At 44.9% G+C, this 12,949-nt stretch overlaps 1 protein-coding gene across 3 annotated transcripts in view; it reads left to right on the top strand.

Moving 5' to 3' along the window:
* Positions 1-12,949, top strand: part of CPEB4 (cytoplasmic polyadenylation element binding protein 4) — a 124,058-nt gene that overhangs the window by 74,617 nt on the left and 36,492 nt on the right. For 2 of the 3 annotated variants that reach the window (XM_077472851.1, XM_077472850.1), the window contains exon 4: positions 2,016-2,039. The exons of the other annotated variant lie outside the window; for it this stretch is intronic. In XM_077472851.1, the coding sequence (XP_077328977.1) occupies positions 2,016-2,039 (24 nt within the window). The remainder of the gene's footprint in view (positions 1-2,015; positions 2,040-12,949) is intronic. 3 annotated transcript variants of the gene reach the window in all.

Below are 12,949 nucleotides of genomic sequence, written 5' to 3' on the forward strand. Positions count from 1 at the left end.
TATCCCCTGTGAGGGGATGCCGCTGATTGTCTCTCATCACCGCACACTGTCAGTGTGAGGCAATGAGAGATGATTCCTGGCACTTCCTGTATTTACATGTGACCGTCTGTGATTGGACACAGCCAACCATATGGTTAAAGAGCTGCGTCGGTGGCCCTTTACAGAGATTGGGGTCACACCGTGTCCTAGCAACACAGTGTGGCCGCGATCATTAGCTTTGGCCATGCGGGTGCGCAGTCATATGATGTCCACACAGAACGAGAGCTGCACCGTCCCTCTGTCATTTGACGGTAGGCCGGCAGCAAGTGGTTAAAGTAGTAGTAAACTCTACATTTTTATTTACCTACAGGTAAGCTTATAATAAATTAATATATCTCCTAACAGTGCACCAGTTTAGGAGATATTCTAGTGAGCAGCAGCCGTTGACGTCTGCATACCCATGCCATTCCTTCAGAGTTCTGCATGCATGAGTCACCTCATCGTGGCTCTGCAATTCAAATAGGGACTGATGTGAGTGTGCGATGTACAGGGATAGGGACAATTGTAGATGCTCACTCGGGTTGAACTGGATGGACTGGTGTCTTTATTCAACCTTACTAACTATGTAACCCACGGACCCACTAAGGAAGACCGGGTGAAAATGGAAGCCTCTGCTGCAGTTACCACTGGGAGGGCTTTGTTTCAAGGTACGTCTTACGTAATGTGTTAGTATGCAATGCATTCTAGCACATTGTGCCTCAAAGAAGAGATCTGCCCACCGCTGCAAAAATTAAAACCCAGCGGCTACATATACTGCAGCTGCTGCTTTTAATATTAGGACACTGATGACGATTCCATAAGCTGTTGGGTCCTGCAGCCGCCATTGCGGGTAAAGCTTTAAGGCTCACCCATTGTGGGTGAGGTCTTAAGGCTTCATGCCGGGAAGCCTACTGCTCATGTGCAAAGCTCCGCTCTTCTTTTCTACTGGCCTGGCAACAGGGGGAAGGGGAGGGAGCCGAACCGTGACGTCAATATCCCGTGGCGGAGTCTTCCGGAAGTGGGAACAGGATACCTGTCAAAATACAGGTATCCTGTCTCCAATTTAAACAGTGATGAGAATGAGTTTCAAGCACCGTTCACATCTGGTGATTTTGAGATTAACAGAATCGGCATGATTCTGAATCCCACTGCAATTTTGACAAAACGCGCCATGCATGTTTGGGTGGCATTCATTTTAAATGGCACCTCAAATGTGGTGTGGTTTTGCCGTGATTGTTGCCCAAAAGGGAGCAGGAACTTTTTTTGGGGCGACAATCTATGCGCGATGCAATTCAAAATGAATGGTCCCCAAACATGTATGGCGCGTTTTTGCCACGATTGCGATTTTGGAAGTGCAGGCAATTTGCTGCAATTCTGCACACAATCCCAAATCGGCAGATGTGAACGGGGCATCAGTGCTGGCATTTCTTAAAGTTGATGTTACGTATTGCATGTGGCCTTGTATAGGGGTTCCCTGGGTATTCTATAGCAATAGTTTAGTAAATGAAATGATGACGCCGTTTGATGCTGCTTAGTCTTTCCAGTCGAAGGCCAGTTTTGTTAGAGATAGTGACAGTGTTTGTTTTTTGTAAGCCTCCTTTTTTAGGTCTGTGGGTAATATACATTTTTAGTGTAGGTGCATCTAATATTTAGGGGAAATGACAGTGTCTGAATCTCCATTTGTCTGTGTTTACTTCATACATTGTACACATTCATGTTCAGTTCATTTCCATCCGGTTATCAGTTGACGTGTTCTAAATTGCATGCATGTCGGTCTGGTAATGACTGATTACATAAACTGCAATGCCTTGACTGTTGTTTTTCTTCTTGTGCTGGAAATGTATGGTGCAGAGAGAACATGTGAGCGTCTATTATTATAAATTCTGTGCGGTCATTTCAGAGATGTCAGTAAATGAGATACTGTACAGGGGATGTAATTAGATTTCCTAATCATGATGACATTGTCTGAAAGGCTCTTTTCTTTCTCTGACACGCAGCAAGGACATATGGGCGAAGGAGAGGTAATATTTCTGCTTTTCCATTTTCTAACGATCTTTCTAATGTCACTGATGATCACCATATTGGTTTCCATAGCTGTCGTTTTCCTAAAGCTTTATTTACCAGCTAAATGATTTATGCCATTTTCTGTTCTGTTTGACAAGTCGCAGCTGAAAAATAAAAATAAATCTGTGCGTTGGCGAAAAATAACGACTTTCCTGTATTTGATAAAGGCATAGCCTAATGTAATGGAAGGTTTACATTTCACGTATACTATACATCTAGAATTAATAAGATTTCTCACTGAATTTACATAAACAGTGTGTGAGCTGTCTGTACCTGTGCTGAACTGTCCTGAAGCTTCCTCTGATGTGATGGTTCAGCCTATACGGCATCTGAATGGATTGATTATAGTTTTGCGGATCTCTCCCGCTATAAAAATTGTGGCGTACACCATTTCTTTCAAAGTAGATATAAGTCCACTCCTAACTGGTTGACATTTCATTTTCTTAAGCACATTGCACTATAAACCGTTTCCATATCTTCCTTTTTAATAAAATATCATTTTTTTTTTTTTTTTCATTCCCTTTTTGTATCTCAGTGCTTTTGATCGCCTCCTTCTTCTTTGCAGTCACTTCCTGTCTGCATGCCCTTGCTGCAGCTCAATGTCATTGCTGAGCTAGCTGCATAATTAGTGCTGGCCGTGGCTACTTGGCCTCTACCCAGGGGCACCATGTTCACAGTTAGGAGACAGGAACAGAGCATTGTCACTCGATAACAGAAGTGCCTGAACAAGGATCTTTGTGGACAGATGCAGTGCCTTGAAAAAGTATTCATACCCCTTGACATTTTCTGCATTTTGTCATGTTACAACCAAAAACATAAAATGTATTTTATTAGGATTTTATGTGATAGACCAACACAGTGGCACATAATTGTGAAGTGGAAAGAAAATTAGAAATGTTTCAATTTTTTTTTTTTACAAATATGTGAAAAGTGTGGCGTGCATTCGTATTAATCTCCCTTTACTCTGATACGCCTAACTAAAATCTAGTGGAACCAATTGCCTTCAGAAGTCACCTAATTCCTAAAATAGAGTCCACCTGTGTGTCATTTAATCCCAGTATAAATGCAGCTGTTCTGTGAAGCCCTCAGAGGTTTGCTGGAAAACCTTAGTGAACAAACAGCATCATGAAGGCAAGGAACATACCAGACAGGTCAGGGATGAAGTTGTTTAGGAGTTTAAAGCGGAGTTAGGTTATAAAAAAAAAAAAAAAAAAAAAAAAAAAAAAAAATCACAAGCTTTGAACATCTCAATCCATCATCTGAAAATGGAAAGAATATGGCACAACTGCAAACCTACCAAGACACAGCCGTCCACCTAAACTGACAGGCCGGGCAAGGAGAGCATTAATCAGAGAAGCAGCCAAGAGGCCCTTGGTAACGCTCGAGGAGCTGCAGAAATCCACAGCTCAGGTGGGAGAAACTGTCCACAGGACAACTATTTGCCCTGCACTTCAAAAATCTGGCATTTATGGAAGAGTGGCAAGAAGAATGCCATTATTGAAAGGGCCAAAAGAAGTCCATTTGCGAGAACCTGTGTGGGGGACAAAGCAAATATGTGGAAGAAGGTACTCTGGTCAGATGAGACCAAAATGTAGCTTTTCGGCCTAAAAGCAAAACGCTATATGTTGACAGAAAACGAACACTGCACATCACACTGAACACACCATCTTCACTGTGAAACATGGTGGTGACAGCATCATGTTGTGGCAATGCTTTTCTTCAGCAGGGACAGTGAAGCTGGTCAGAATTGATGGAAAGATGGATGGAGCCAAATGCAGGGCAATCTTAGAAGAAAACCTGTTAGTCTGCAAAAGACTTGAGACTGGGGCGGTGGTTCACCTTTCAGCAGGACAATGACCCTAAACATACAGCCGGGGGGGGGGGGGGTGCCCAAGATGGCGACCGGAGCGGACGTGTTTCAGCTGCGCTCCGCCGTCCGGATGATTTATCCTGCAATCTCGCAGTGCTGGGAGCCTATCCGCCGCCAAGCCAGCCCTGTTGGGTCCCCTGGAAGTGCTTGCTCATGCCCGGACACAAGAGGGGGCACAGCGGGCCGACAGAGCCACAAGAATCCCGGGACCACACAGCACATGGTGGAGAAGGCCGCAGCTGTCCCTGTCAGCATGTCAGCACAGTGCGAGGAGGTGAGTCATGAGGCTGCAGCTCCTCAGGCCCCCCCTGAACACACAGCCCTCCTGAAGGCTATTAATGGGTGCAAAACGGCCCTTACTGAGAAAATAGACAGTGTGTATATTGAACTGGGCCTGATCAAGAGGGACATTGATGCTTTTAAGGGCAGAGTGGCTGAGTTGGAACATCGTGTGTCTGCTGTTGAGGATGTGCAGAGGGACCATGCGAATGACCTCCAATCATTAAAGATCAGGGCCAAGCATCTAGAATCCCGTGCTGAAGATTCTGAGAATCGCAGCAGACGCAACAACCTGCATATCATTGGTCTGCCTGAGGGGAATGACACCACCGGGTTTACAGAGCGGCTGTTGCGCTCACTCCTGCCTCTAGCCCCCTTCTCCCCTCACTTCATAGTGGAACGAGCCCACAGGATCCCCGCGGTTAGAGGTCCACAAGGGGGCCCCCCCGCGTACATATATCTTTAAACTGCTGAATTATCGGGCTTGTGATCTTATTCTGCGGGAAGCTAGAAGTGTGGGAGACCTCAAGTTTGAGAGTGCTAAGCTCCTTATCTTCCCGGACTATTCGATCGAGACACAGCGACAAAGGAAATCATTCGACCATGTACGCTCCCGCCTTCGCGCCAAGAATCTGCAGTACAGCATGCTTTTCCCTGCCAGACTCCGAGTCCAAGATGGAGAGCGAGTGAGATTTTTTACGTCTCCTGAGGAGGAGTCCTGGCTCGACACGATCCGTGCGGGCTGAAGTAAGTGATGCAAGTATGCCATCAGTACCTCCTACAACCTACTTTTACAATTTGGCACTATCACTGTGAATTTTTTTTTTTTTTTTTTTTTTTACCCCGTTCACTTTATGCTCCTGACCTCATTGAGGGAGGGGGCCTCCATGTCCGAGGCGGTGATTGTGGTCATTCCTAAATCGGGCAAAGACCCTGAACTCTGCAAGTCATATCGCCCGATCTCTCTGATTGACGTAGATGCCAAGTTGTTGGCCAAAATCTTGGCAACCAGGCTGAATGGGGCAGAGGCACGGACATTAATATCTGTAGGCTATTTACCCATATTGCCCATTACCCATATTGATCTGGCAGCAGGAGAGGGGGCGGGAGTGGTTTTTGCGCTTGATGCCGAAAAGGCTGGATAAGAGTTAATGGCCTGTTGTCACCCCCCATTTAGGCTGCACAGGGGGACCAGGTAGGGTTGCCCCTGTCCCCAGGGCTTTTTGCCTTGGCAATTGAGCCCATGGCGATCCTTTTACGCCAAAATCAACGAGTCAACGGCATACAGGTTGGAGTGCTCCAGGAAAAAATCTCATTGTATGCGGACGACACCCTGTTATACCTGGCTGACGCTGGCTCCTCTTTAACCTCTGCGCTCGAGATAATTAACCAGTTCAGGAAATACTCAGGGGTTGGAGTTAATTGGGATAAATCAGTCCTTTTCCCCCTTAATCACCTGAACCCCAGGGTGGCTAACACACCACTCCAATGGGTGAAAGAATTTAAATACCTTGGGGTGGTTGTCGGGGAAATCCCTGCGGGCATACATGGTTGACAATCTCTCCCCCCTCCTGACCCAACTTGGTAAGAAATGCCAGCTATGGAAGACCCTGCCGCTGTCCCCTGTGGGCAGAGTGAATCTAATAAAAATGATTTACCTTCCCAAATTCACTTATTTATTTAGGAACACTCCTTGCCTTATCCCCAAAACCTTTTTTCAGAAACTGGACTCTATTGTTTCTGCCTTTGTCTGGGCCGGGAAAACCCCAAGATTGGCGAGGGGGATGCTCCAGCTTCCCCTGTCCCGGGGGGGCCTGGCGCTGCCCCACTTCCAGTGATACTTCTGGGCGGCAGTTTTGGTGACGTTCGATGGTGGTTTGGCCAGCCCAGGCAGAACCAGGCGGTGGCCCTTGAGGCGGCCATCTTGGGATCTTACGCAGTGCTAACTAACTTGCCCTATAGGGGGCCCACCCCCACATAACATCTCTTATGCGTACAACCATACAGGTGTGGCACAGGGCGAGAGCCATCTACAGGTCAGACTCTACCATCTCCCCCCACACGCCCCTTTGGGGGAACCCCTCACTGCCATACCTCCACGGGCTTCCGGATCCTCAGTTGTGGGGGGCTAGGGGGATACTCACCGTTAAGCATATTTACATGAATGGGTCCTTCTCCTTTGAGACACTGAAAGCTAAACATAACCTTCCTACCTTCATGAAGTTTAGATACTATCAACGCAAACACGCAAGACAAGCCCAGTTTCCTGGCCCTTTGACCCTACAGACTGACGCAATTGAACGACTGCTCATTGCCAAGGTAATGGACAAACCCTTGTCCTCCCTATATTTCTACCTCTCCGTTGCATACATGACATCTCTGACAAAGGTCCTTACTAAGTGGAGGGCTGACAGAGGACAGCTGGGAGGACATAGTATCTGAGTACACCACAAAAAATGATTTCAGCAAGGGACTGTTTTATTCAAAACAAATTCCTACATAGGGCATAATATACCCATGTGCGGTTGACCAACATATATCCTGGAACGAGTGATCTTTGTTCCAGGTGTAGTGTGACCCCCGGTACCTTTTTCCACGTGGTATGGTCGTTACCTTTGCTGCGGCCATATTGGGAGGGGGTCATGGGCAACCTGGATGCACTTGGGTTATTGGTCCCTCTCGGACTGGATCCGGCCCTAGCTTTATTAGGCAGCATGGAAGATGTTGAAGCGTCTAGGCATGAGAAACTAATTTTGTTTTATGCCCTATACTATGCCAGGCAGGAGATTCTCCTCAGATGGAAGCAGCCCAGCCCCCCCACGCACCATATGTGGACAGCCACGATAAATTCTGTTTTGCCTCTGTACAAGCTAACATAGAGTAGAAACTGCCCTAAAAAGTTTGATAAGGTCTGGTCTCAATAGGTTCATGCATATGCATAGGAGCTTTAGGGCAAATGGGTGAATCCCAGATGCTTGGGCTCCCCTCAATAATGCTCCATGGCTGTAGCTGGTAACGTCACTCTAATGTGGGATCCCTCTACCGCTCCCCCCCCCTTTTTTTTTATTTTTTATTTTTTTTTCCCCCCATTCCCGAGCCCCTTCCCTCCCCCTTCTGCCAATGGTTACCGGGATTATGAATACTGATAGGTTTACACTGATGATTCTTATCATGTGACCGACTGAATGTCTGCTAGCTGTAGCTCTATTGTTAACTCGGACCTTGTGACTCACTACATATATCTGTTGTCCATTTACTGTGTCAATGTCACCTTTTTTATACTGTTTTTCTAAATAAAAACGTTAACTGTTAAAAAAAAATAAAAAAATAAAAACATACAGCCAGGGCTACAATGGAATGGTTTAGATCAGTGGTTCTCAACCTGCGGGTCGAATGGCGATTTGCCAGGGGTCACCAAATCTTGGACTGTTCCTGAAGCCTGTACCACTCTTCCACCCTTTTCATGGCCGCCCAGCTGGGATGTTCCTGGAACCTGTGGCCGTCCACTCAGCCTCTTCGCTGCCGCCTGTTCAATTTATGGCATGGCTGGGGGGCAGATACTTGAGGTCAGCTGACTGGTGAAGAATGTGAAGTGGGAGGGGCTGGAGGAGACCCCATCACCTGATTTTGCATAGGTGTCACTGCTACAAGACACCACAAAGTCCGAGACACATGAGTAAATGAGTAAAACTACCTCTGATTATAGTTGCCATTAAAGGTCTCCACTACATTTCTCTGATGAGGAGATGACCTTGAGCAAGAGCACCTAAGTTGGCTGATCAGAAATCCCCCCCCAGCACTGCTACCCATACCCATCCCACACCCACACACACCCACACCAAGGAGTAAGAAGGAATAAAAATAGAGAGGGAGGAACAAAGGGAGAGGAAAAGAGGGGGAGAAACAAAGAAAGGGGGAGAGAGAATAAGAGCACAGACGGCTAGAGAGGGATGGGGGGGGAAAAAACAAGAAATTAGGAGAGAGAGAAAAGGGAAAAAGGAGTGGTACATCCTAAAATGTACCATAAGGGGTTTTAATAGTGTACGTGTGGAAGGGACTCAGGGAGCGCTAAATATCTGTTGGTTGGAGGCGCGAATTACTTGTCTAGCCTTGGGTGCCGACAACCTGTGCTACGAAGATAATTTTACTGTTAGGGGTCCCCACAACTTGGGAAATTTTATCAAGGAGTGACAGCACTAGAGGTTGAGAACCAGTGGTTTAGATCAAGGCATGTTCATGTTTTTGAATGACCCAGTCAAAGTCCAGACCTAAAGCCAATTGAGAATCTGTGGCAAGACTTGAAAGTTGCTGTTCAGATGCTCTTCATCCAATCAGACGGAGCTTAAACTATTTTACAAAGAAGAATTTGTCAAAAATGTCACACTAGATGTTCAAAGCTGGTAGAGACATACGGTACCCAAAAAGACTTGCAGCTGTAATTGCAGCGAAAGGTGGTTCTACAAAGGATTCACTCAGATACTGTGAATACAAATGCACGCCACATTTTTTTCAAACATTTATTTGTAAACAATTCTGAAAAACATTTATTTTTCTTTCCACTTCGCAATTATGTGCCACATTGTTGGTCTATCACAAAAAATCCCCAAAAAATACATTTGGGTTTTTGGTTGTAACATGACAAAATGTGGAAAATTTCCAGGGGTGTGAATATTTTTTTCAAGGCACTGTAACCTTGTATTTAAAGCAGCTTTTCTCAACCTTTTCAACACAGAGGAACCCTTGAAATAACTTTCCGGTCTCAGGGAACCTACTGTTGGGTCCATATATATTTAGACACAGGCAGAATTTTTTAAGGTATTTACCAAAACATATTCAAGCTATAATTCTATAATGGATATGGGCTGAATGTGCACACTGTCAGGTTTATTTTGAGGGTGTGTACATCCAAATCGGAGGAAGGGTTTAGGACATGACTAAATGCACGACTCTTAAGAATAGCTACCCCCCCTTTTTCAAGGGGACAAAGTAATTGGAAAATTGAATCAAAAGCTGTTTCATGGCCAGGTGTGGGCTACTCCTTCGTTATTGCTCCATCAATTAGGCCCCTTTCACACTGGGGCGGTGCGGGCATCAGCGGTCAAGCGCCGCTATTTTTAGCGGCGCTTTACCGTCATTTTAGCGGTGGTATGCGGCCGCCAGCGGGGCGGTTTTAACCCCCGCTTGCGGCCGAAAAAGGGTTAAAACTGCCTGCAAATCGCAGCTGCAGTGGCGCTTTGCCGGCAGTATAGCCGCGCTGCCCCATTGATTTCACCGCTCTAAAGATGCGGCTAGCAGGAATTTTTTCACCGTCCTGCCAGTGCACCACTCAAGTGTGAAAGCCCTCCGGCTTTCACACTGGAGTGAAAGGGGCCAGATTTTTCAGGCGCTACACATGCGCTATTTTTAGCGCTGTAGCGCCTGAAAACTGCCCCAGTGTGAAAAGGGCCTCAGGAGCAAAGTACAATTTTAGACAGAATCCTAATTAACAATAATTCGACTACAGGTGAGTCTAATTATTCATTAACCACTTGCAGACTGGACCATTTTGCTGGTCAAAGACCAGATCACTTTTTGCGATTCGGCACTGCGTCTCTTTAACTGACAATTGCACAGTCGTGCGACGTGGCTCCCAAACAAAATTGACGTCCTTTTTTTTCCCCACAAATAGAGCTTTCTTTTGGTGGTATTTGATCACCCCTGCGGTTTTTTATTTTTTGCGCTATAAACAAAAATAGAGCGACAATTTTGGAAAAAACGCATTATTTTTTACTTTTTGTTATAATAAATATCCCCCAAAAATATATAAAAAAACATTTTTTTCCCTCAGTTTAGACCGATACGTATTCTTCTACATATTTTTGGTAAAAAAAATCGCAATAAGTGATTATTGATTGGTTTGCGCAAAAGTTATAGCGTTTACAAAATAGGGGATAGTTTTATAGCATTTTTATTAATTTTTTATTTATTTTTTTACTGGTAATGGCGGCGATCAGCAATTTTTATTGTGACTGCGACATTGTGGGGGACCCATCGGACATTTTTGACACATTTTTGGGACCATTGTCATTTATACAGTAATCACTGCTATATAAATGCAGTGATTCCTGTGTAAATGACACTGGCAGTGAAGGGGTTAACCAGTGGGTGGCAGTGTAGGGGTGTGTTACTAACTGTGGGGGGGGTTGGGCTTTCATTTAGTGAACACTGATCTCTGCTCCAATCACATGGAGCAGAGATCAGCGTCACTAGTTGCTAGGCAGGATGGAGAAAAGTTGTTTACACGGCATTTCCTCCATTCGGTCGCTCCGTGAGACGATCGCGGGGATGCCCGCGGCGATCGAGTCCGCGGGTCCCGCGACCTTACTCGCGGGGGTCCCGACCAGCGCGGGAGCGCACCGCCGGTGGTGTGCTCCCGATGGCAGGGCGGCATTGAATATTGGACGTACCTGTACGCAAATATGCCTGCCAGTGCCATTCTGTCGACGTACATCGTCGTGCGCTGGTCAGGAAGTGGTTAAACAGGTGTTCTTTTGGTTTTAAAAGGGCATTACTTAACAAAGAAAACCCCTTCTCATTTCATGTTGTCAGCAATGGCACCACATGGAAGAGAAATGTCACAGGGACTGAGAAAGAAAATAATTTCTTTACATAAAGGTGAAGGCTACAAGATGATCAGCAAAGCTTTACTTATCACTCGGACTACTGTAGCAAAAGTGATACAAAAATTTAGCAAAAATGAAACTGCAACCATCTCGGACTTCCAGGCCACCTACAGAAGAGAACACCTCGACAGGAGCGTCTTCTGATAAGGGTTGAAGAAAATTGCCATACAAGTTCACTGCAGTTAGGTAAAGAAATAGAAAGCCAAACTGGGGCGAGTGTTTTCCACACCACTTCTTCTTTTCTTCCCTTTTTTTTTTATTTTATTATGCATTTCACAGCCATCTTCTCCACAGCACAGCTCCACTCAGCTAGCTGGCTTGCCAGACAGACCAATCACATGACACATTCACACGACCAATTACTACTCCTGCCCCACCATTTCCAAGGAAAATGTAAAAGCACTTATACCCGTGTGTGTGTATGTGTATATATGTATATGTGTATATATATGTATGTATGTATGTATGTGTGTATATGTATGTATGTGTGTATATGTATGTATGTATGTGTGTGTGTATATGTATGTATGTGTGTGTGTGTGTGTGTGTGTGTGTATGTATGTATATATGTGTGTGTGTGTGTGTGTATATATACACACACACACACACACACACACACACACGTGTGTATATATGTGTGTGTGTGTATATATATATATATATATATATATATATATATATATATATATATATATATATATATATATATATATATATATATATAGGCAACAAAGTACCGCCACCATTTTCAAGTCACATTTAGGGCCCTTTCTCAACATTATGCCCAGTAGGCTCATGTAGAAGAAAAGAGGACCTGTGTAGCCACTTCTCTTTAGCCAATTGGACATGCTTTAGTTCTCTTTGTAAGCTCTGCTGTCAATATGACGTAGTACAGGGAGCCGGTGGAAACATCAATGTTTTTAGGATGTTTGTTCAAAAGATTCTCTCCCATTGAAGAGAAAGTAGGTAAACATGTCGGCTATATTATATCAACAAATATCTGTGCTTAGGAAATGGTGACCTGCAGCCTCCCTAATTGAGAACTCCACCTAAATGGGGTCCAAAAGATATGTAAACTCAAGGAAAGGGCGCTGTTCAGAGGTGATAAATTGATATATATGGAAGGGGTATAAATATGACCTATTGTAATAGGCAATGCAAATACTCCTATTAAAATGAAAATAGATAATAAATATGTGAAATTCCAGACATGGTTGCTAAGTCACATTGCAACACATTATATGGGCAAGACCATTGATATCAGGTAATGATTTACAATATATTCATAGATGATTGAATACTTGCAAAAAAACACAACATACAACACATAAATGCAAGGCAAGCATTAAGAGTCAAAGTGGCTAAGGCAGTCTTCACAGCCCATCAGGTGAGGAAACCGCATGACCAGTATGAGGTACAAAAACATGCACCCAGAAGTCATGCCCCGTGGACTACACAGCAATCAGATAAAACTGTCTGAACCCAAAATGTAAAACAATGAAAACTGGGTAGACATATGACACACAGGAGAAATGGCAAAAGCAAGGTTTCCCTGTCAGGGGCAAAGCCCTACCTTTTAAACAGCCTGGTGTATGAGTGAGTCCATTTGGCAGTGCTCAAGCCGAGACTAACATGCTGCATGTTTAAAGCTGTGTAAAATATGTACGTATCCACTGAGGGAGCCAATCCTCAGTGGGGGGTGCTGGATGTTTGGCTCTAAATTCCGCTAATGGAGCAGCTGAAGCTAAACCTAGGACGATTCTCCGGCATAGGCGTGCGGTGTAGACCCACCTCTAAAGACGGGGTGACGTGCATTGGCACATCGCTGGTGTTTCTTCAGATTTGGCGACCCATCAGAATATGTAACGGAAGTGACATTCTGTCTCCGCCTTCTTGCTACATCCCGCACTCCTCCACAGTAAGGATATATTAAGAAGGAGGCGAGGCAAGTGGACATCTTGTTGCACCCACCAGAGTTTTGCTTTTCACACTTTTTTATAACAGTAAACAGTGCTTATATGGTGAAATATAGTATTTAGAAATCTGTCAGTCTGTT

The sequence above is a fragment of the Lithobates pipiens genome, unplaced genomic scaffold, assembly GCF_037356315.1.
Source record: "Lithobates pipiens isolate NorthernLeopardFrog02 unplaced genomic scaffold, aLitPip1_a1.2 Scaffold_8, whole genome shotgun sequence".
NCBI lineage: Eukaryota > Metazoa > Chordata > Amphibia > Anura > Ranidae > Lithobates > Lithobates pipiens.